This window comes from Leptidea sinapis, chromosome 7 (genome assembly GCF_905404315.1).
Source record: "Leptidea sinapis chromosome 7, ilLepSina1.1, whole genome shotgun sequence".
Classification (NCBI taxonomy): Eukaryota; Metazoa; Arthropoda; class Insecta; order Lepidoptera; family Pieridae; genus Leptidea; species Leptidea sinapis.
The window spans coordinates 15,619,522-15,645,660 of NC_066271.1; the positions used below are offsets into that span (position 1 = coordinate 15,619,522).

At 35.7% G+C, this 26,139-nt stretch overlaps 1 protein-coding gene across 2 annotated transcripts; it reads right to left on the minus strand.

Moving 5' to 3' along the window:
- Positions 1 to 1,233: 1,233 nt before the first annotated feature.
- Positions 1,234 to 25,592, minus strand: LOC126965305 (probable isocitrate dehydrogenase [NAD] subunit alpha, mitochondrial). Of its 2 annotated transcripts, none has more exons than XM_050808843.1 (7): positions 25,468 to 25,592; positions 24,973 to 25,140; positions 24,715 to 24,893; positions 18,881 to 19,096; positions 14,821 to 14,956; positions 13,123 to 13,236; positions 1,234 to 1,763 (listed from the first exon to the last, which is right to left on the minus strand). In XM_050808843.1, exons 1-7 carry the CDS (start codon positions 25,492 to 25,494, stop codon positions 1,539 to 1,541), a joined length of 1,065 nt encoding a protein of 354 aa, XP_050664800.1. In that variant the 5' UTR covers positions 25,495 to 25,592; the 3' UTR covers positions 1,234 to 1,538. The 2 variants fall into 2 exon arrangements, with proteins under 2 accessions (XP_050664800.1, XP_050664799.1); XM_050808842.1 differs by lacking the exon at positions 25,468 to 25,592 and adding an exon at positions 25,219 to 25,376.
- Between the last annotated feature and the right edge of the window lie 547 nt (positions 25,593 to 26,139).

Here is a 26,139-nt window from a genome sequence, read left to right on the forward strand (position 1 = left end):
TCTGCCGTGAAACAGTAATGTGTTAGCATTTTTGTGTTTCGGTCTGAACGGCGCTGTAGCTAGTGAAATTACTGGGCAAATGAGACCTGATATCTTAAGTCTCAAGGTGACGAGCGCAGTTGTAGTGCTGCTCAGAATTTTTGGTATTTATTAAGAATCCTGAGCGGCACTGCATTGTAATGGGCAGGGCGCATCAGCTGAACGTCCTGCTCGTCTCGTCCCTTATTTTCATAAAAAAAAAAGAAAAAAAAAATCAACCTTTAGAACTTGAACTCATTCTTTGTATAAGGATGCTTCGTGAACATGATGGTCGTGATTAATGTCACAATTAGTAATTGCATCCAACAAATACAATGATTTATTCGTCTTGATAGATAGTCCTGATAGTATTTTTTGAGACAAACAATCAAATTAACAAATTACGTAATGCACCATGCGGCGCGGGCGCAACTCAATATTAATAAGATATGCTTGCATTAGTTTAAGAACTTATTTAATACGGTTAAATAAAAAAGGTTTACCATCAGCTGTGCGTCCTGCTCGTCTCGTCCCTTATTTTCATAAAAAAAAGTAAGTTGGTACAATTTTTGATAGGTTGCTTTCAAATAACAAACAAGTAATAAATTGTTACTGTTTAGTTCTTCCTTATTCACGATCAGTATCTCTAAACTACTTCATAATTTATAAAAATAAAAATTCTGAAGCTGCTTAGTTTTAAATACCTAGGTATTTATTTACTAGGTGTAGTATTTTTACAATAATCATTACAAAACAATTTCAAAATAGACTTAAACAGCTTATTATTTATCGATTACAACTTTCTTTAAAGTAAGCTAATTATCGATTGAAGATGTCCTTCCCTACGCCAGACCTTGCCTTTGATTAGCGCCGCAGTCAAAGACACACCGCCGGCACGTGAATCTCTTTAACGGCCGCGGGCGACGCAATTCAAAGGCGGCTAGGCAAAGCAGCAACGCCTTATGATATTGAAATATTCAAGTTCATTGAATCATTGACCCAGTCACCCAAATCTTACATGACGTTTAAATTTGTTCAAAATAAAAAGCCTACTTTTTGACAAAACCACTGCATGGATTTCGTTAATTTTTGGAATATCGTCAGCTAATATGCTAACAAGTATGTACCTACATTAATTTCATATAAGCTGTTTCCATACTGTATACTCGTATCTCTTTGGTACACACAGCCTTGTTGAAATGAATTTAAATATCATTAAACTGTTGTAAACTTTATTTTAAAATTAAATATACAATAAAATAGACAAGCTTATTGATCTTAAGGAACAATTCGAATAAATTATCTGCAGGATTTAATTAAATATTAGTTTAATCTAATAGTTTTTGGATAAACAAATATTATATAATAATATATTCTATGAACTAGCATTATTTTTATTTACAAATCCATGTTTTTAAAAGGACACATGCATATTGCGTAGATACCTTTACATAGGTAGATAAAGTCTAGTAGCTAGGTACATTGATAGGGATTTAATACTGCGTAGGTAATAATATAGTTTACAATTTAGAAATAATCGCATTCGTGTACTCGCTACACTTTCCGGTGCCACCAAGGTCACCAGTTAGAGATTTTCCTTCGCGCAGAACCTCGTAGCAAGCGTTTTGGACTCTGTCTGCGTGCTCATTGAGTTGCAAATGTCTTAACATCATGATGGCTGAGAGAAGCAATGCTGTTGGGTTCGCCATATCCTTGCCTGCGATGTCGGGAGCTGTACCGTGTACCTTAAAGGAACATAATATTATTGTTAGAAATATTTAATGTGTTTAATTACCATTTATTACATATGAATATAGTTTAAAGTTCCAGTGATGTAGGTATGGGCCGAAGACAGGCGTACCGAGCGGGTTCAATGAGATTTTACGTATCTATGCGCTCATTAGTTATTTTCAGTGGTAGTTAGTTCACCTCAGTCAAAATAATGCGCGAGAGCAGCTAATGAAACTGTTTCATCGAGATGTCGGTCGATAATCAATCGATATGCAAAATGCGAGTATCCCGGTATCGATATTACAGCAGCAGTCAAGAAGTAGCTACATCCTCTCTGCATCAGATGGCATACCCGACTACCCAAGATCAGCTCCATTTGGTTTAGGTACTAGATGTAACTATGGAATTTATGAATTGTTTTATATTTTACAGAAGATAAATTAAACAAAATATTTATTTAAAGTAACTTTATATTATTTATTGTCCCATTATTTAGTCATTATTAGCACTTGGTCGATCGAATAAAACAACCGACTTATTAATGCTGTCAACGTCAACCATTCTATCTGTAGATACATATATGTAACCATTCAATTTCAAATATTTTTTTACTGTTGGATAGTGATCCCTAATAAAACTCAGTATCTACCAAATATTCGAAAAATGTGCTCGATTTGAGAAGAACGGACACAAGAAACTCAGGGGACCTATTTTGTTAATCTTATCATTTCAGACGAACGTCGCTGCTGGACAAAGGCCTCCTCCAAAGATCTCCACTACGATCGGTCCTGCGCTGCTCTCATCCAACCGGCGATCTTTACCAGATCGTCGGTCCATCTTGTCCAACCAACCATCCTACCAACTCTATGTCTTCTGGTACTTATATCAAAGTGAATAACACACAATACATGTTCACATTACCAAAATGTTGCATCGTTTTAAAAAGTCATTTATGTAATAGCAGGCTAGTTAGTATTTATCGTAGTTATTGCCTTTGAGTTTTTTGTAGTTATGATGACAATAATAATTTACGTTATTTAAGTTTTTTCTGTTTATATATGATTAAGTCTTGTTTTAAGCAGTCAGGGCTTACCGCCTGGGGTAAAGAGCAGGAGTATCTCCCCCCGCTGTCCGCTCACCTAACCTCACGCGTCTACAGTGTAGTGCTATGCAGTCGTCACTTACGGTGTTATCGCATAATACTAAAGTAGCGATCTCAGGTTTTCTTTCACGAAAGTCTTTAGGTTTTTTATTTTTGGTATTTATTATCAGTATTTTGTTTTAAAAAAGTCCAATAATGTATACTCATCTCATCTTTAACTAATAAAATTTTTCTTTTCTATCTTTTCACTATTTTTTAAAAGTTATTAACAACACGATTCACTTTCCTCTATGGAAGTAGCAACTTTTTTCGAATCGGTCACTTTGACAAATAAGCTATCCAGTGTAGGTTGAAATAACACCTCATGGTACGAATGAATGAACGAACTAATTCAGTTTAATTTAGTTTAATCATTTTTGACATTCAATTGACATCATTGCGATTTAATCAGTTGATTTGACGACTACCTAAATTAGATAGCTTTACTCATGTCGTGGTACGAATAGCGAAGCAGTTCATTTAAGGTTGTCAATTGAATCGCAATAAGAGTTCATGGTAGGCCTGCAGTAAAGCGATTGGCGACAAAGTATAATCCGGCTAAGTTTGAAAGCGAACAGTTGTTTAAAAAGTAGTGGATCTTAGTTTTTTACAAGATTATAGCTGTCATCTGTCAAACTATCAATGACTGCACGTTTCTTACAATCGGGTGAATCGCTTTTTTCTTAAGTTTCGCTATGCTGTTTCTGAACTCTTTCAACTCGCGCGTTATCTGTTAAGAGGTGACGAATCAACAATCAATGTTTCTAGGCAACGAGTGACGTAATAGACAAATCATAAGACTTTACTTTTAAATCGTAGCATAGATACTTGTGTTCAAGTACATTACAATATATATGTCAAAGCGGTGTCTAGCCGCCGTAGCCCCAGCCTCGCCTCGTCACGTTGCGCATACAACACAAGCACATCTCACCTACAACTATGTATCTACATAGTTACAACCCTATCTTGACTGACAACGACTCCAAAAAATAAATGCCTTTTATAGAATACAACGCTGTACTAGTGATTCTAATAATAAATTTATTTCCATGTTAAAAAGGCAGAAAACCATTCACTTTATAGAATACTACCTCACCCGGCAAACTTTGTTATGCCATATAAATTATTTTTAAAGTTGACCGTTTCTTGGACATTGCAACGTTACTTTTAATTTTCTAAAATAATCGTTTTCTAAAAAAAATTACATCAGCTACCTGTCAATAAAAGTCCCGTCAAAATCGGTCAGAACAAACAAACAGACAGACAAAAATTGTAAAAAGATGTTATTTTGGTGTATGTACCGTACCGTATATTCATATACATGTAGTAAATAACAGTTATTTCAACATTACAAACAGACACTCCAATTTTATTTATATGTATAGAATAAAATATTTACGGGAGAGGAAAGGCACATGACGCAATAATAAATAAACCACACCATTAAAACGATTTTATTTAACTACATAAATAATTCTTACACTACAAACACGAACCATTCATCTCAACTAGATTCCGAATTATTGTCAGATTACATCTGAACCACGCACAATATTAATAAAACGATTACAAAATAAAAATAATACTTTAAAATCACAATGTCAACAAAAAACGCACAATATGCAAGTTTGGTAATTATGTAGTTACAAAAAATATGGCGCGCAATGATTTTTCCACTATTATATTATTATTCTAGGTATATATTTTGTCACACTACGAATATACATAATATTGTCATAACCATAAACTTATTTTTGATATTGAGATAACTATACTTACATAAAAACCCAGGTGTGATAAAGAGACGGAATAGATGAAGACCATGAAACCGTTTTGAAACAATTTAGTGTCCATTAGTCTCCTGTCAAAGTTCTCACTCAGTTTTAGTGCTTTTATCGTTATTGTTCTGTGTTTAAACGGATATTAATTAAAACATTTTATAAACGCGATAAACACTATTTTCTAAGGATTTTATTAATTAACAATATATATATGTTAGAAAATAAAATATTGTAGGTATACATGAATATGACGCCGTTTATCAATATTTGTCATATGGATAGACCAAAAACAAAATACTACACACTTCACTAACTCACCAACACATCTACAAAACAAAAAAGTAAAACTAGCACACATGAACATTTTAAATTAAGTCCCGCCGTAATGAGCAGAGTGTTTGTCTATTACGCTAGAATACTAAGTTTATGGTTATAACAATGTTTTGCCAAGAAAGTATATAGAGTTGTTACGACCATGGACCCATTACTCAAAGGGGACAGTTTACTTTGAAATTTGTATTTAAAAAGAGCATTATAAATATGATCAGAAAGTCAAATTCCGTAGTGCGTTACACACAAAGCTAATCCGATCCGAAAAGGAGCCCTGTGTCACATTCCATTCTCTCTGAATAAATTAAAAGATATTAACTACACTTTTATTTTATATTCTACTTACTGGTAACTCTTTGAAGTGTCATGGTGGCGACCGATTTTTTTTTATGAAAGCAAGGGACGAGACGAGCAGGACGTTCAGCTGATGGTATATAATATGCCCAGCCCATTACAATGTAGAACCCCTCAGGATTCTTGAAAAACCCCAAAAGTTCTGAGCGGCACTACAACTACGGCACGTTTGCCCAGTAATTTAACTAAATATAGCGCGCTTTAGACCGAAATACATAAATATTTACACATTACTGCTTCACGGCAGATACCGGCGCCGGTGATACAAAAAACAATTTAATCGGCTCGCATTTTTGCTAGCAAATGTCAGTCCTGTTTGAATGATAGTTCCATGGTTGGGATATAACCTTATTCTTTTTTAGGTCTGTTAGTTATACTTCTTTAGGCGCAATATGAAAAAAATTAACGCTATAACACAAAAGTCACAGGTTGAAGTTGGTTCCTAAAATTTTCTGACGTTTGCGTCATTCGTTATTTTTCGTCCATTATTAGGACAGGCAAAGGGTTCAAGCCCATACAGCCGTATTTATTATTTAATAAATAATTGTCAAAGCTATTTTTACAAGATCTTTCTAAAAACGTAGAATAGCACGAGGAGAAAATCATTTTAATGATTTATGCTACGTTAGGCCAAAGAAGTATAACTTCCTGCGTGCATACATAAGTACACAAACACTTTGTTTGGATTAGGTGGGCAAATGCAGTCCACGCTCACTTTAATTTAAATGCAAGTTTAATACTGAATTGTAGCTGATACCGAATATTAAGTGGTTCTATCGGAATTTTTCTCCGTAACTATTATTAACGTGCGTAACATTTTAAAATAGAAAAATGTAGCACACAAATAAACCTAAAGCTGCTAGTTAAGATTAGAAATGCAATTAAATCTCTTTTAAATACAGTGAGGAACTAAATAGTACCTAAACACTAACAAAATTGTTCAAAACATATAATTACTAGCGACACTTCTAACGTTACAAAGTAGCCAAGCCTAGCCCGCACTAACTCCGATTCGATATCCAAATAACTTACTTATATTTTGAAGCATTAGGTTCTAAGTTTTTTACTTAAAGTTTCAAGTAATGTCCGATATTTTTTGTAAATCAACATTTTTACCACTTAGCCCAAACTAAAAACAATTACTATGAAGAAAATAATGATATTGATAAAATATGTTAATATATAAAAAAAATCAGTAAAAATTCTTTACATGTTTGATCAAATGAACATTTAAATTGAAAATTAGTTAGGAAATGGCATAATTACTTAAAACAACAGTATATTACCTTTTATTGAACTAAGCAAATTTACAGAAAAAAAAAATTGCATGAAGTTTGTGACGTTTGTTTATCCATTATGCATATTTGGAATCTCAAATCGAAGTGTCTCATTGAGTGTAGCTGCCTGTAGGCAATAAAATACTAAAAATATGGTTACATTACAGCCATAAGTCACATAAATTCATCATTATAAATTCATTATGGTAACAAATTTCACTTTCCCTTACATCATTAATTAAAAACCTAATAAAGTAAATGACAGGAAAACAAATAATAAAAAACAATAAAAAATACAGTTAAAAAATAAAAAAAATACTGGATCTGGTTTTACCTTGTAAATAAAATAGTCGTTTACAGGTGAACGTAACAGCCTAGTAATTAAGATAATTATTACAATGATTAAGTATTCTTTAAATATTTTTAAATGTTTCAATGCTAATTTGAATTTTTGCGTCACGTTGAGCTAATCATCTCTTTCACACCATAAGATGCAAAACAGTCGCCATTAATTAATTTCTCGACAGGGTCGTTTTAAATTCTTCTGGCATTGATATCTTTGATACCCATAACAGATCTGTTCAAGTGTAGATCCTTATAAAGTCTTTGGCAATGAAATACCACAAATAAATAATACGGTTCAATTAACATTCTATTAAAATTTACCTACAGTGTTGTCAAGAACGACATAGTAATGTTGAACGGATTACCTAAACCAAAACAATAAATATAACCTATAAAAAACACATGATTTTAATTACGTAGTATATAGATAGGCCTGCCTATGTTCGGAACTAGAGAGTACAGAATTAAATCATTTTGGAATGTCGGCTACTCTCTGGTGCATCAAGTGTTAAAAACATTGATTTCGTTGGAATATTACTAGCGATGCAACAAGTCAAATATTCCATGATAAGTTTCAATTATATTCTAATTTACTTTGAAGTAATGTTCGAGATGATTGTAATTTTAAACTTATATTTTTTTTTCATGAAAACAAGGGACGAGACGAGCAGGACGTTGCTACTGATGGAAATTGATACGCCCTGCCCATTACAATGCGGTGCCGCTCAGGATTCTTGAAAACCCCAAAATTTCTGAGCGGCACTACAATTTCGCTCGTCACCTTGAAACTTTGCCCAGTAATTTCACTATGCACGGCGTCCTTCAGACCGAAACACAGTAATGCTTACACATAACTGCCTCACGGCAGAAATAGGCGCCGTTGCGGGAAGCATAATCTAGCCGGCATCCTTTGCGAAGGAGCCTCCCGCTGGGAATATTTATATTTAATTGAAATGGTACATCCGGTTTTTAATTAACTGTTAAATTCATTATTTCATTGTAATTTATGCTAAATGAAAAATTCGAATCTAATATTGCAACTCAACAGATTTTTTTTTAAATGAGAGCCTACCGATCTAACGCCTTCAAAACTAGTGTCGGTTAAGCATTAGGTAGGTTCTTGATGATCTCATTAGTGTAGGCGGTACAGGAACTGTTGCCGTTCAAGTCCTCGGTGAGCACTCTTCCCTCCCGCAGCACGGTGAAGCATGCTGTCTCTATCTTGTCCGCGAAGTCCTTGAGCTGCATGTGACGCAGCATCATCACGCCCGACAACAAGAGGGCGGTGGGGTTCGCCTTGTCTTGCCCCGCGATGGCTGGCGCTGTGCCGTGAACCTGCAAGTGTTAGTATTATAACACACACACACGCAAACACACAGGCGTCGCCTTCATGGAAACGTCAATGACCACGACCAACAAATAAGGAACTTGATCCAGATGATTATGGGCTTTGGAGTTGGAATGGTCTCGATGAAAATAACCTAAAGCGCAACTCTAACGGCCGTTCCCAATATAATATCAACAGATAGAGATAAACTACTACCATCTACTGTCAGTATCAGAATTTTATATGGAAAATGCAACAGTGAACTGGCGATAGGAATGACTTACCGGGTATATTGGGACAGCCTCAGATTATTGACAGCTTACTTGTTACTGACAGTAGAAGGTAGTAATTTATCTCTATCTGTAGATAGTGTATTGGGAACGGCCGTAAGTAGTCACCAATATCAGAGTATTTGTTTTCTAATTTTAAATCATGATCGGTGCTATACCATTCAAATGAAATAAATTATCTGTCAAGCAACGACAATGACATTGACAGCTTATTTCAATAAAATTATCTCTATGGTTATTAGTCCCATGTTTACCACAAAGTCGCGTAAAACATAATGTAACTTTAACTCAATGATTAATTTTGTACGCGAAGAATAGAAAAAAAAACGAAAAAATATTATTTATAAACTTTTCTTAGTGTCATTTATTTTCCGGATAAAATTTAAAGGTGTGGCCCATTTTGGTACAACTTCTAAAAATTCTCCGATCCGATACTAAATGAATTCAATTATGTAGGTTAAACTTTTATAGTACAAAAATATTTCAAATAAATCTCTGTAACAATAATAGTTATTTATGCACTGTTGTGTAATAAGGGGTATTAAAACACGAATGTGGATTTATCTCACGAGGCGAAGCCAAGTGTGATAATAGTATCACATGAGTGTTTTAATAACTAATTATCAACAGTTACATACAAGACTTTATCTACACCCAGAATATGAATCCTCTAAAAGATTCTGGAACAGTTAGTTTTGCTAACATTAAAACACCAGTCCTAGTAGTAACCTAACATCATTAATTACTGATTATATACAAATAAACTAGGTATTGATGAAACAATTATTTATTTTAGTAGTAATTTCCATTTTGTATAGTGCAATAATAAAAATTCACTCGAATATTCAGCGTTTAAAATGAATCGCTCATTTTTTGTAATCAAAACAATAAAAATATCGAAGAAAAATGGCGGGGTTTCGAATAATCTACTATTTTTTACGGCGCGCGGCGTTCTGGTAGTGTGGAACGCGCGTAAACGAAAATGTTCTTTTTTTGAAATTCATACAGATACCACGCATCGAGCAATAAGAATGTGGCTGTCTGTTGAAACTCTTTGCGCATGAAGGCATCGAAAAAAAAACATAGGGGTGTTGTTATGAAATTCAGTACAACATTACAACACTCGTTTGGATGATGTAATGGTTATTAGAACATTGGGTGTTTTAATGTTGGCAATAAGCTAACTGTTTCAGAATCTTTAATAGAGGTTTTAAAGCATGGGTGTAGATAAATATGATAACTTAATGTAACAAATACAATATTCATCGGGCGGTCATTTCGGTTTACATTTGAGTCACATAGATAACGTAGTAAGATGGGAGTGGTTAGAATATTATGTCAAATACAATTAAATAAATGAGTTATAATCAGTGAAAACACCCCATTACACTGTCAGAGTGATGATGCAGCACAAACGGAGTTGATTTTTTTATCTGTTAAACTTGAATGGCCTTTATTATGACAAGTTATTTAACATGCATTATTCATATTTGGATGATATAAATTTTGAATAACTATTATAAAAAGCTGCACAAAAATTGAATCCAGTCCAAATTTACTAGTAAATACACACATAAAAAAAAGAGTATTACGTATATTTTTATGTACCTACCTAAGTAACGTTTTACAGTTTACTGAATACGGTATATTAGATTCTTTCTATAGATTATATGAGAGATTATTTTTTATTTTTTCTTTGGCAAAAGGTGAAAGAGTTAGGGTTAATATTTGTAATAGTTTCCTATACCATTGACCGGAGGGGAGATCGGGGAGCCGTTTGATATGTGCTGCTCGTTGAAGATTTGTTCTCAGTTCAGTGCGAGGTTCCGAACTATTTATTAGTTCATCATCATCAGCACCATGAGCCGGAAGACGTCAACTGCTGTACAAAGGCCTCCCCCAAAGATTTCCACTACGATCGGTCCTGCGTTGCCCTCATCCTAAGTATTCCGGCGATCTTGACCAGATCGTCGGTTCACCTTGTGGGGGGCCTACCAAAACTGCGTACTACTAGTTCAGCAGCAAATAATCAGCGGCCACAGCCAGGTGAGCGTTAAGAAATTCTTCTGAACCAATTTTAGGATGTATCCGGAACAGTCGGAGCGGCTACTCTAGGTCTCCATAATACGATTGTAAAGGAATTATTAAATCGGACCTTAATTTTTCATCCCTTAATTCAAATTGTTACACGCACTCAAGTCCAACGATTACAATTTAGGGAAAATATTTGAGACAAGATTGCTGCGATTTCGTACAGAAAATACATATTTTTTTGGAGTGAAGAAGCCCATTTAAATTAATGTATATGTGAGTATGTACAAAAAAAGTTAATGTTAATGGCCACCTAAAGGACAGAAGTCACGTTTTAACATCAACAGCTACTCTAGAGCCCCAAAGAGACCGTGTGATGTGCGTTATCAGATCATGACATTATTTTTTTAAATGGAAATTACGGACGAGACGAGCAGGACATTCAGCTAATGGTTATTGATACGCTCTACCCATTACAATGCAGTGCCGCTCAGGATTCTTGAAAAACCCAAAAATTCTGAGCGGCACTTCAATTGCGCTCGTCACCTTGAGACATAAGATGCTAAGTCTCATTTGCCCCGTAATTTCACTAGCTACGGCGCCCTTCATACTGAAACACAGTAATGTTTGCACATTACTGCTTCACGGCACAAATAGGCGCCGTGATGGTACCCATAATCTAGCCGGCTTCCTGTGCAAAGGACCCTCCTACGGTATACGAATGTATTTTATTTAAATTCTCGAGGGCCAAATCATTACTTTGGACGGAAATTCTTATATGAGCATAAATTATTATTTCCTTCCAACAATGAGAGAACATTCTTCGTTAACTGCTAGAGACACCATGTCTATGTTGTGTGATATTTTAAACTGAGAAGCCGTTTCGGTGACATCTCTTAAGATGCAACATCTCGCCAGATCTCAGCCCATGGAATTATTCATTTAATTTTTTCTATGGGGATATCTCAAGAGCGAACTTTATTTACAAAGTCCAGCAAATGTCTCTGAACTGAAGGAGAATAAAATCGTTCGGTTAATAATATTCCGCAATCGCTTCTCCAGTGCGTCGCATCATTTTTAATTAAATAGATTGTATTAAAATACGCAATTATTTTTATACTTTTTAGTGCATTTTATATCTATTGTTTTGGGATAGGATTTTTGAAGTCAGTTGTTTTTTCTTTAAACTAAAATCTCCATTAATATTCTTAATAGCGCGGGTGCAATTAAAATCAATATTCCATGTAGATTTTTTAAAATTTAATATAGAAATCCTAATTCTGCCACCGCACACAAAATTTATATTGCTATGTTATATATTATTTTCTTCGACATACTCCCGGAACCACCAAGTTTAAGATGTTGCAGATTTTTTTCGTATGTATTAGTACCTTAGTTAAAAATGTACGATTCAAGTAAAAACATAAAACAATTTTAAGTGAACTCTTCCTCCAAACGTACATTACAATAAATTGATGATGAGATACATTCCAAAGCGTGGGTAACATAAGAGCTATGTGTTATTGACACACGATGAATGATGCCTGACTCGCGTCACATGCTCGACCTCCACCACACGTGTTAGTATTAGTATGGATAATCTTTGACTTACATTGATGTGTCCCATCTCTACACTTATCAATTTATAATTTCCATATACACTGCTCGAGAGATCTGAAGCAACTATTTCGTCACACAAAACAAACCTATATGGAACCTTAAAGTAATGCGTATACTGTTATCTTAACAAGTATTTTAAGTAAGTAAAGTACACATGTCAGAAGTAAAACCTGCATTGTGCACGAGCCTCTAAACTGCATATGAAGTCCTGGTACATGTTGCTAGGATGACACATGATTTCAACCGCTATGAAAGGCATTACTATCACCGCTACCATATTTATGTTCTCCTGGTGTAGTATTACGTTGTGCGTATGACGATAGAATATATTAAGGTATACACGCGTCATACATAAGCCAATCTCTTCTTTTACTATGTTCGCCTGGTACCTAAACACTGTACAATGCATTGCTCATTTTCTTCCACGCTAAATCTTATGAATTAATCTGTCTGTCTCTTGACTGTCGCGCTTTTTCGTTTCATCGTCTTTCAAATCGCAACGATGCAAAGGAAGTTTTTACTTCAATAGTTATTTAAATAAGCATATATGATAAAAGCGATCACATTTTATGTATCTACACTGCCGCGACGCTGCCTCAATGATGCCGCGGCACTACAGCTGCGCTCGTCACCTTGAGACATATGTTACATCTCATTTACTCAGTAATTTCAATAGCCACCGCGCCCTTCAGACCGACACCATAATGCTTCCACATTACTGCTACACGGCAGAAATAGGCGCCGTTGTGGTACCCATAATCTAGCCGGCATCCTGTGCAAAGGCCTCCCACTGGAACTCCTTGTATAGCCTAAATTTGAGGTAATAGTGTAATGTAATATATTGTGTTAGGATGGGTTGGTTGCAGACGATACTCACAGACTCGAACAGCGCCCCGTTCTTGCCGATGTTGCCCGAGGGCGTGAGTCCCAGGCCGCCTACCAACCCTGAGCACATGTCCGACATTATGTCTCCGTACAGGTTGGGCATCACCTGCAAATAGTTCGTATTGCATAGACTTTATTAACAATTTGTGTTCTGCGATTAATTACCTAGCTGACCCGACAAACGTTGTTCTGTAGATAATAAAAAATAATACTGTTTTATAGGAACTTGCCAATAATATTTTTAAAACATCAACAATTTAAAAAAAAATGCTCCCTGTTGTTGTAATGAAATTGTTTCACAGTGAAACTCTCAAACCGTGCGTCACTAAATTCTCTCATAAATAAAAACTATCCCATCTCTCAAGTTGTTGTTTAAGTGTCCATCGCGGACAAACAACGTGACACGTAATTTATATTATATATTAAGATGATATGACTTTAAAAATAACTTGGGGGCTGGATGATCTTGTTATCAGGTCTGCTTGATGTGTTTTTTTATTATTATTATTTCCTTTAAAGTTAAAGTTATTATATATTTTATTTTATGAAATGCTCACATAATGCCTCTATTTACTTACGGTATGTGTGGTTTGATGCATCTACTATACTCAATAACTCTTGTGTTTATAAGTATTAATTTACTTTTTTTTTCTTTTTTTGACTTACTCATGTAAACCTTTCAGTTTTTGATTTTTGAGTATTTTTGTTGCGTCACTTTGCATATATTGTAATTGAAATGATTTGTAAAACAACTAAAATGTAAATCTTGACTTAAAAGAGTGGCAATGAGTTTCTTGCTACTTCTTCTCATTAGCTCAACCCTTTACGAAGTAGCGGTAAATTCAATAAGAATCAATATTTATATATATTTTTTTGACATTCATAAGTGTCATTTTTGTGACCTACATGAATAAAGTGTTTTTGAATTTGAATTAGAACAAATTGTATAGATTTGAAAGAGAGACATCTCAAATATCCTAATATGCAATTATTGGGGTTGAGCAGGTTATCAACTGTAAAGTAGAGCCTATAGAGGAACCCACAATCTGAGAGTTGAACAAGTTACAAGACATACCAAGATTTAGGTATGAACCATGCGAACGGTTGGTTAAGTGAAAGAGCGCTCGGACGGAACCCGAAAGGTCGCTGGCCCGCGTCGGTCATAAGTTTGTAAATTCAATAATTTTTTTGTAATAATATTTTTTTACTTTTATCGCGATAAAAAGCGTGGGGTGTATAGATATTTTCACAACAACTTTTTTTTTACCAATATCTGTCTATAAACTATTTATAGCAATCACACTATACCTAATTTTAAGCATATTAATAATTATTTACAACTTTCTAGTTTTTTTTTTAAATTATATATATATATTATTTATTAAATTTCAGACTCTTATTTCAGAGTCTAATTGATGGAGAACTTCAGACCTATCTTGAACTCCACATTAGAGAAGGCTATAATATTATGGTTGTTTGGATATGTGGAAGACGGATGAAAGGTAAAAAATAAACAAAATCTCACGACAAATTTTTTCTTTAAAAATTGTCCGCAGATTTTCTTGCGCTCGTTCTTCTCAGACAAGAGGCATATCACTTCGAATGGCTAAAGAATTCTAACTTAATTGTGAAACAAATATCAAACATTGTCTATTAGATAAATTCGAATATGATCCATCTCAGTACTCACCAACACGTCAAACTTGGAAGGGTCCTGCACCATGTTCAGACACACGGTATCCAGGTACCGCTCTTCGAACTTGATGTCGGGGTACTTGGTGGCCAGGTCGCGGCAGCACCGCAGGAACAAACCGTCCGACATTCGCCTGTGGACATTCAGTCAAATGTGGTTATTTTATTCGCGAATCCGATGCATTTCAGTTTAGGTACCTAAACTGAATCACTAAAATTCGTACCATGAAGTGCCTTTTACTGAATGGCGTATGGATCGCTTATGAAGAATGAACGAAATAAAATTGTGTTTCGAAACCTAAAATGATATGATTTTAGCGGGGTTTTGCGTAGAAAATACTAAAAATACATATTCAAATTGCGCAATTGCGTCAAATTATAAACCACTAGCTGACCCGGCAAACGTTGTTTTGCCATATAAAGTATAATTCACACGATGGTTGTATAAGTAATAAAATATTTCCTATATTATAGCCTGTACATCATTTTGTTCTATTGTCAATAGTTTTTGCAGCGCACGCAAAAATAGGTTTTCGATTTTACACCTTGTGTTACAAAATAGCAAATTTATTACGGATCCCTAATTTTGAAAAAAAACACATAGCCTATAGCCTTCCTCGATAAATGGACTACCCAACACTGAAAGAATCATTCAAATCGGACCAGTAGTACCAGAGATTAGCGCGTTCAAACAAACAAACAAACAAAGAAACACTGCAGCTTTATATATTAAGTATAGATTAAGCCCTTTTTTATACTTATTAAATAATAGTAATGTAAATAAATATAGTTCTTTGAATTACAAATTAAATGTTTGCTTGTGTGTTTTCGTAAAAATAACGAGTTATGAACGCACCTCCATTGATGTTTGATTCTACAGGAACACAGAGTATTTTTTTTTAATTCGTTCTTGCGAACAGGCTATAGCCCGGGCCCTTACTGCCTTGTCTTCAGTATTTTCATTTTTGGTATTTATTTTCAGTATTTTATTTTACGAAAAAGTCCAATAAAGTATTTTCATCTCATCTTTAATCAATAAAATTTTTCTTTTGTATGTTTTCACTATTTTTTAAAAGTTATTAACAACACGATTCATATTCCTCTAAGGAAGTAGCAACTTATTTCGAATCGGTCACTTTGACAAATAAGCTATCCAGTTTAGGTTGAAATAACACCTCATAGTACGAATGAATGAACGAACTAAATCAGTTTGCGATTCAGTTGATCTCATTTTTGACATTCAATAATTGACAGCATTGCGATTTAATCAGTTGATTTGACGTCAACCTAACGTCAACCTAAATTGTATAGCTCTAATCACGTCGTGGTACGAAATAGCAAAGCACTTCATTTTAGGTTGTCAATTGAAACGCAATAAGAGCTCATGGTAGGCCCGCAGATGTTGTCAGTTAGTGTTAGTTAATATTTTTTTTAATATCTAGATGTTAGTACGTGTTACGTATTTGTATGTGTTATTTTTGGATATGAACCCCTCCTCGGGTGAAGGCTTCCTCCATTTTTTTCCACGCGTCTCTGTCTTTACCGATTAATTGCCAGTTTTTCCCGGCTATTTCTATGACGTCATCAGCCCACCTTCTTTTCTTCTTTTCGGGACTTCCATTATATACATAAAGGAAAAACGGAAAGAGAAATAGGGTGAACAAATATGCGTGCATTTGTGTTTAGTGTGGTCGAGCCACGGCCAACGTACGGACGGACTCGCTAGGGTTGTCAACCGTACTCTAAACTAGAGTATTATACTATATGTCATGTAGGCGTACCATATAATCCAAGGGTGCTCCAGCTTGAACTGGTGCCGATCTACCTCAAAATTGCCTAGACTACGATCGATCGACTGAGAGGCTTCAAGTATGTGTGATGAAGGATTGTCGTCTAGGTAGGGTATCACAATGACAGCTATTAGTTTTGCGCAAAATAATATGCATTTTTTTAGTCAAGTGTAGTTCAGCTCTAAAATGTCAATGAAAAAACTCATAATTATTCAAAATTGCGAGTTTTTTTGGTTCTTACAAAACAAACGCGTTCTAGTTCTAAACTTGTTCCAACTAGAGTGACTTTTGATGTTGAATCTGCATGACACTGCATGTCCTGACTCCTGAGCATACTTTTCATAAGATGGTAGGTAATTACTGAATTTAGCTACCTAAAACAAAATCTGTGAATAGTTCTATATCGGATTTTGTTCTCGAGATCGACTCAAATAGCACCCCTGCTATAATCTAAAACACTAATAGTAGTACTCTATTTCTTTGAATAGACAACCCTAGCACCAGCGATCCTTCCAGTATGGACGAAGTTTCTTATAATAGGTAATTAATTAAAACATATGTCTTCATCACAATATCTATATATATTACATAGTAAAAATGGTATTTGTTTTACGCTCAATCGAGCCTAAACCACTGATCGTATCGACATGAAACCATTCGATGCGAAAGTTATCCAAGATGGTTTATGGCAACTTATTTTTTTATTGTATTTGTAATAAGATGAATAAAATTTAATTTGATTCCTTTTAAAATTCGCGAAGCGGGCGGGAACGGCTAGTTCTAAATATGAAAATTTATTTAGATAGCTTTGTAATATTCAACACACATTAAAAAAATTACGCATTTTCACTACTTTTTTTATAACAAAACTAGGCAGCTTTTCCTGCTGGAGAAAATTAATTTATATATATAATTAATTACTACCCTCTAATGTCAGTAATTAATAATTTGAAGCTGTCCCAATATACCCGATAAATCATTTTTATCGCCTTATAATGGGCCGCGTGAATTGCAATTTCCATACAAACTTCTATCGCTGGTAAGCTATACGTCGTCCAATTGACACACAGCGTGTACGGATAAGGTGTGTTACCGTCGATAAGTTTATTGGGACAGAAAAGGCAACTATATATCTCAAGTAGGCCACAACCGGAGATAGACTGAATATTGGGAACGGCCGTAAGTAACCCCCCCAGAGACAATATTGCACGAAACATATTCTACACTTTTTTTCTGATATGATACTTCTCATTGCAAATGCTGTCATGTAAATTATAAATGTGAAGGCTGTAAATAATTCACTAGTTGAATTAATGTCAGCGTCGCATATCGCGTGTCGGTGTTTATTGGTGCTAACAACACTCGCTTTGTCACGTGCTGTGTGAGTACAATAGTACTTAATGGTACAGTTTATCTGGAACTTAGATTAATAAATTATTCTGAAACGGAGCGCACCGAACATGAGAGTGAAGTCACTAAAACAAATACACCGCGGGAGGCTCCTTTGCACCGGATGCCGGCTAGATTATGGGTACCACAACGGCGCCTATTTCTGCCGTGAAGCAGAAATGTGTTTCGGTCTGAAGGGCGCCGTAGCTAGTGAAATTACTGGGCAAATGAGACTTAACATCTTTAGTCTCGAGCGCAATTGTAGTGCCGCTCAGAATTTTTGGGGTTTTTCAAGAATCCTGAGTGGCATTGCATTGTAATGGGCAAGGCGTATCAATTACCGTCAGCTGAACGTCCTGCTCGTCTCGTCCAGTATTGTCATAAAAAAAACACTATCCCCGGGTGACATAATAATAATATAAGCCTTTATTCAGACAAGTTATACAAAATGTTTTACTTAAGCTAGAATATTTATATTTAAAATGAAATTTAAACTCCCTCAACAACCTTGTCTGTTTGCTATTGTTGGCAAAGACCTCCTCCAATTTCCTCCATAAATTTCTATGCCCCGCAGTTCTAGTCTATGTACCTGCAACTGTTCTTATTTGTCCCCGGGTGACATAGGCTATATTATATTTTCAAAAAAATTAGGAATCTTTGCTAAACCTCTAATAATGTGTAAATGTAGTGTTTCGGTCGGCAAATGAGACTTAACATCTTATGTCTCAAGGTGACGAGCGCAATTTTAGTGCCACTCAGAATTTTTGGGTTTTTCAAGAATCAAGGGCTAGGCGTATCAATTACCATCAGCTGAACGTCCTGCTCGTTTGTCCCTTATTTTACATATATAATTCGAGGTGATATACATCGTGGACTCACATAATGTTGGCTTTATGCACGGCGGTGACCTTCTTCCTCCTGTTTTCCCTCGCGAACTGGAAGGCGAACTCGGCCACACGCTTGCTGGCCTCCTCCGTGATCAGCTTGATGGACTGAACCACTCCGTCCACGATCTCGTGCTCGATGCCCGAGTACTCGCCCTCCGTGTTCTCCCGGATCGTCACCACATCCACGTTGTCGTACAGCGTCTTGATTCTGCAAATAATTACGGTATGTTATATCTGATGTAACATCGATACGGTGACACTCGGGTGTGGCACCAGTTGATAACCACTCTGGAAAATATAAAAGTATCCTTTTTTTTTAAGTGTTACAAATACGTAATAACCAGCCGTTCCCGCCCGCTTCGCTGGGCGAATTTTAAAAGGAAATAAATTAATGAAGGAACGTTGGAATTCGGAAAATAAGTAGCAATAAACCATCTAGGATAATTTTCGCATTGAACTGGTGATAGTTTCATGTCGATACTATCAATGGTTTAGGCGTGAAAGAGCCTCAAACAATGACCATTTTCTGCGTGGGCGCTGTAAAGCAGCAAATAAACTTATATTTTGTCATGACGTCTAAGTTGTACAGTACGAAAGCTGGTGATTCGCTATCTCCAGACTAACTCAGCCAAACTCTCTCCCTTGCTTTGTATGGCCTCCGCTCATCTATGTGTGATTAGTTATACTAGGACAACAGTGTTGACCATCGATAACAAATTATTGTTATACAATTCAAAATGAACATGGACAAGACGAAGATCATGTCAAATGTCCATGTCGCACCTACTCCCATAACAATTGGGAACTGTACTCTCGAAATTGTTGACGAGTACGTCTACCTCGGACAAACAATCCAGTTAGGCAGGTCCAATATCGAGAAGGAGGTCACTCGTCGAATCCAACTCGGATGGGCAGCGTTCGGGAAGCTCCGTAAAATCTTCTCGTCCCAAATACCGCAGTGTCTAAATATGACTTACGGTACACAGACGTGGTCGCTAACTATGGGCCTTATGAAAAAGCTCATGGTCGCTCAGAGGGCAATGGAGAGGGCTATGCACTGAGTTTCCCTGCGAGATCGAATCAGAAATGAGGAGATCCGCAGGAGAACCAAAGTAACTGACATAGTCCAAACGATTGCGAAACGGAAGTGGCAGTGGGCAGGGCACATAGTTCGACGGACATATGGCCGTTGGGGCAGTAAAGTCCTCGAATGGCGACCACGTACCGGAAGACGCAGTGTTGGCAGGCCCCCCACAAGATGGACCGACGATCTGGTCAAGATCGCCGGAATACGTTGGATGAGGGCAGCGCAGGACCGATCGTCGTGGAAATTTTTGGGGGAGGCCTTTGTCCAGCAGTGGACGTTTTCCGGCTGATGATGAATTTAATATTAAAACCTGGACTTATGGCATTAAACTTAGCGTAGCCATCAACAGCACCATAACGTGTCTTCAACGAGCTCAAAACGGCATACTGCGGGCAATAGTCAATGCACCATGGATTACAAAATCAACTGAGATCCACGAATATCTTAAAATACCGACTGTTAAATCAGAGATCGGGCGGTACCGGGTGAAACACAAAGACCGTCTTGAACAACACTCTAATGTTTTAATTACAGAGATGCTACAAATGCCAGAAGTTAAGCGACTGAAACGTGACCACATCTAAGGAGGAGGCGCGGCATTGTCCGCTACATTTTACCGTCATAGTTCCTTCAACAATTCCGTTTATGGTTTTGGTGACCGATTGCAGAAACAATTAATCAAAAAAAAGTTATGCTAGAAGATGGCCTGATCGAAGATGAAGCTGATAATTTATAAAATATGTGCCAAGAGCTGGCGTTTCATGATGCTCTCCATGATTTTTGAAATCAGCGAGGTTAAAGCATAGGCCTGTAGTAAGCCAGGTCCGAGTTGACACCTTTTATAGGAATAAATGGACAAAAACTGACATTCATGAGACCAGAAGGCCTACCATCAACTTTTAATTAGCGATTCAATTCAATTTTCTTTTATAAAAAAGTCCAATAAAGTATTCTCATCTCATCTTTCATCAATTCCATTTTCCTTTTCTGTATGTTTTATGAAGTTTACACTTTTTTTTTAAAGTACAAAACGATCCACTTTCCGCTAAGAAAGTAGCAACCTTTTTTTAATCGCTCACTTTGGCACATAAACTATCCAGTTTAGATTGAAATATTACCTCATGGTACGAATGAATGAACGCACTAAAACATTTTGTGATTCAATTTCCGACTTCATTAGACGTCAACCTAAATTGAATATCTCTAATGACGTCGTGGTATGAAATAGCAAAGCAGTTCTTTTTAGGTCGTCAATTGAATCGCAATAACAGTTCATAGTAGGCTAGTAGGGCTACCATACTTCAGGCTTTTGATTGTCGGAATGGTGTATTTCATAATTTAAATTCAAAGAGCCCAATAGATCGCTCTTATCGGCTTAAGGCTACTACGGAGGTTGCCACAACGGTTTCTGAGTTTTAATCAATGTTATGAAAGATCGCGTTAGTTTATGGCAATATGATGTCTTAGGCCATCACAAAACGATTTACATAATATCTTATCGCCATACGACCCCCAGCCATATAGGTATAGGCCCACTCTAAAACGTAACGCTGAAGTACATATTCTTCTTAAGAATTCTAAATAATAAAGATATTTATTTTACGTGACCGATAAGCTTGTAATCGTGTAGGAAGTCACACATAAATTGATTTCGATACACGGAACATATTACTACTGATTTATTGATTCGCGTTCAATTTGTTTGACGCATCCAAGTGATATCTAATCAGATCCGATAAGCAAGAGCGAAATCTGTTTTAACAGGATTATTTGATAAACTGTTATACAATATGTATTACGTATTATGTTAAATAATATCTGATGTTTTGCAAGTTATCTTCAGGTAATTTTATAATACCTTTTCTTACATAAATGGTTATCGGTCCGCACATAGTTCGACGGACTGATAGCCCACGGGGCACTAAAGTCCGCGAATCGCGATCACGTACCGAAAGACGCAGTGTTGGTAGGCCTCCTACAAGATGGACCGACGATCTGGTCAAGATCGCCGGAATACGTTTGGCGATCTTTGGGGGAGGCCTTTGTCCAGCAGTGGACGCCTTCCGGCTGATGATGATGACATAAATGTTACAGGAGTGGGTTAAAAAATTACCAAACATTTTTCTCTACGAGATCGCTTTCGTGTTTTATTGGGATATTACAGGGGGAAGGTTATCATAACAAAAAAACCGCGCGTACAAAAATCGTGGTTTTTTAATAAATTTTCTTATTTATATGAAAAGTGGTATGACGGCAATGGCTAATTTTTATAATAGAAGAAGCAAACAGGCAAATGGCTCAGCTGATGGAAAATAAAGCCAACCCATGGACATCCTCATACAACATCAAAGGTTAAGTGATGCAGGGTCGGCGTTTGACGTTCCTAAGTATAAGATGCATGCTCTAATTTGGAAGCTTCCTAAGTCATAGCGTTTTGGGTTAGTACAGCTACGAAGGAAAACGAAATCTTGACTTGTTAAAAACGTGATATCTATAGGAAAATTTCGTATATGACCGGTGCCGAAATTCTGTTGCTGGTACAAGTTCCGAACAGTCCCCGTGAGCTGAGAGATGTCACATCTCTATGCGCCAAAGACTAAAGTCGATCGGACATAATCTTTAATAATATATATAAATTACGTGACACGTTGTTTGTCCGCGATGGACTCCTAAACTAATGAACGGATTTTAATGGGGATTACTTGATGGAGTGCTGTTTGGTCCAACTTGAGAGATAGGATAGTTTTTATTTCGATTTGGGACCTATAATTATTTTTATTTTCAATATTTGTTTTGTATGGATATATTTTCTATAAGAGAATTTAGTGTCGCGTGTTTTGACAGTTCCGCTGTGAAACAATTTCGTTATAACAACAGGAAGCATTTTTTACGAAATAATTCTTGATGTTATGAAATATTATTGGCAATTTTTTTTACTATCTACAGAACAACATCTGTCGGGTCAGGCTAGTTCATAATAAAATCAATTATAAAACCATACTGGTTGTAATGTTTATTTGTCCAAAAAGGGAAAATGAGTGAAACCATATTATGTGGTTGGTGTTGTAAAATGTCAACATATGATGGGACAGTCTATGCTCAAATTGAGAAAACAATACTGAAAAAGTTTTTTCGATTTTTCTTAAATTTTGAAAAAAATTCTGGTGTTTCTATGGTCCATGGGACCACTGACAGAGAGATGGAGAGAGGAGTCTTCATAATAGGGTTTCCCTCATGGTATGGAGCTACAAAGATATTATGTTGCACTGAATTGGCCAATGTGAGTTGCTAGGAGATAAAAATTATGACTGTTGTCTACATAAAAACAAAGAATATCAATATTCAGAAAAAAGCAACTCTATTAATCTTCCAAAATCTTCAGAAACACCAAAACTGAGTGTTCCATACAGTGTCTACTCCTTCATCAAATTCTGACCATTATTTTGTTTACCCAATGGTTTATTTTGCATGGTCTTATAACTTGTTTCAATAGCTTTCAGATACATTCACTCAAATCATCCTAATTATAAGCAATCTATTGCTACACATTAAATAATTCACATTGACAGAACGCATCACACACCGATCTGAGTCGTGTCCCACAATCAGAGTTTCCCAGAATGGAGAGTTAATTTGCAGTGAAATGGATTGCTCTTAATTAATAAGATTGAATTTTATTGTTAATTATATATATTGAGACTGTTATCATAATAATTATGTAATCACAAAAAAAGAAATAGCTCCTTCTGAGTCACCATAGTGAAGGGTGGTAGATTTTGACGTTCAATAAGTGACTTTAAATCCTATTTTGAATAAAAATTTTTGAATTTGAAGCTATACTAAATTTTGCATCTAAGATTGACAACTCAAAGCTTGATCACTTACATTGATTAAGTTGAACATCCATACTTAATTAAAAAACAGGAGGAACATTAGTATAGTTCTTTCTCTCTGTTGTCTGTTTTCTCTTTTAAGATATATCTAGTTACATGCAATAAATTAATAAAATATTGTGTAAATTCATCATATTTCTTTGTTTTCTTAGTTTAAAGAAAAGTGCAACTACAGCATCTATATATATAAAAACGAATTTTGTTTGTTAGTCTCGCTAAAACTCGAGAACGGCTGGAACGATTTGGCTAATTTTGGTCTTGAATTATTCCTGGAAGTCCAGAGAAGGTTTAAAAGGTGGATAAAAATGAAAATACTCACAATTAAATAAAAACAACAATTTTGTTTTGCCTATGATGTGTCCCCCGTCGTTCAGAAATCAAATTGAAAGAATAGTTTAAAATGAATAACTTACTAGAATTTATATCTAACTTTCTCAGGAGGTAAAAAACAAACTTAATTTTATATACAGAACAATGTATGTCGGGTCAGCTAGATTTATAATAAATAAGAGCCCATTGTTATCAGAACATCAACAAGACATTTTCAATACTTACTGGTATATGAAAAAAACACTACAAGATAAAAAGAAATGGAAAGTTGTTTTTTATATTCAGTGTCTGAATAGAGTACAGTATATAATATGTTCTTTAAAAAAAATTGGTACCTAAAAATTTCATAAAAACAAATAAAAAATAAATAAATAAATACATAATGTGTATTTCAAAATTTGTGAATGTTAAGAGTATGTCAGGATTTTATCATTAAGAATTATGTGTATTTAGGAAGTAAAAAATCATGAATTTTAATGTTATGTGCTAAATAGTTAAATGTTCAAAAGCACTTACCCGTCTAAACTTTTGCAAGGCCTTACATTAGCATATAAGTCAAACTCTTTTCTTAAGGCCAAATTTAGGGATCTATAACCTTTTCCAACCGGTGTCATCAGTGGGCCCTTCAGGCCTATTTTATTTTCATTAACAGAATCAATCGCCCTTTGAGGAATACCAAACTTGCCATCTGGACCCTAGAAAAAATATAAAAATTACTTATCAATATTTACAAAAAAAAAATGATTAATAGACACCAAATTCAGGCAAACCTACCCTCACAGCTGTTACATCCACTTCATCCCATTCAATGGGAACTTTAGCAGCTTCAAATATTTTCTGGACGGCCACCGTAATCTCTGGACCGATTCCATGTCCAGGAATAAGGGTAACTTTCCTCACTCCAGTGCTATACTGCGCAACACCAGTTCTACTCGCCGGAACCTGTACAAAATTACGATTTTAAAATCTTAAATCCTAAACATCGACAAAAATTAAATTCGTCATAAAAATCATGTTAACCTTATTATCAACACACCAAACCCCAGTGACAGGCGCTACTGCTTTAAACTCGAACAAATTTACCAAGCTTTTAATAACATTACTCTCACGAAAAGGCTTCAAAAGCGCATTTATGTAATTCTTCGACATAACTAAGGAGCTATTTTTGGATGTCAATGTAATTTTACTAGGGGTTTAGGAGTGAGTATATCAAAGATAGCATGCGATTTAAAAAAATCAAGATATAACTGTCACTAATTACAAACTTACGATTTTTTTAATAAATCTTGCAGCCATTTCAATAAATTATTACGACGATAAAGATTAGCGCCGAGAAATGAAGGGGGTCCGGGGTCCGGGGAGCAAATATGCAGAAGTAACGTCATATCGACGCATGACCGGAAATACTTATGTCAAGTCTTTCCTTCTACGTTTAATATTCTAAGTTCTACGTCAACTACAGAGTACAGCCTTTGAGAAGGTAAAAAGAAAAATGACAACACCAATAAAAGTGATGTGTACTTCGGTACGCACACAAGTTCTACTTCGTTTACGTATCATAAGAGTTACGAAAGGTTTTTATATGATAGCTGATACTTCAGTTAGATTATATTCTTCCTACTGTGACTTCTGTTGAAGGCTTACAATTAGTAAGCCAATGTCACGTTAAAGTAGACCACCAACCTAAGAGTATTTGTATATTCTAGTTCTAAAGGTAGTGGTCGGTGCTAAAGAATGAAAAAAGTTTAAATTTCTTATTCTATACCTAATTGAAACAAAATACATACATGTTGTTTGCTCCACAGTGCGGTTTTCAAGGAGCTTTCTTCCGCGTACTACAACGCTGTGGAATGAGCTTCCTTGTGCGGTGTTTCCGGGACGATACGACATGGGTACCTTCAAAAAAAGTGCGTACACCTTCCTTAAAGGCCGGCAACGCTC

Excerpts from the sequence above, each read along its gene's own strand:
- LOC126965305 (XM_050808842.1), bottom strand. The coding sequence starts at position 25,347 with ATGTCGAAGAATTACATAAATGCGCTTTTGAAGCCTTTTCGTGAGAGT. Across the intron at positions 19,097-24,714 it reads CCTTGCAAAAGTTTAGACGG|AATCAAGACGCTGTACGACA; the intron begins GTAAGTGCTTTT and ends AATTATTTGCAG. Across the intron at positions 1,764-13,122 it reads ACGGGGCGCTGTTCGAGTCT|GTACACGGTACAGCTCCCGA; the intron begins GTGAGTATCGTC and ends TGTTCCTTTAAG.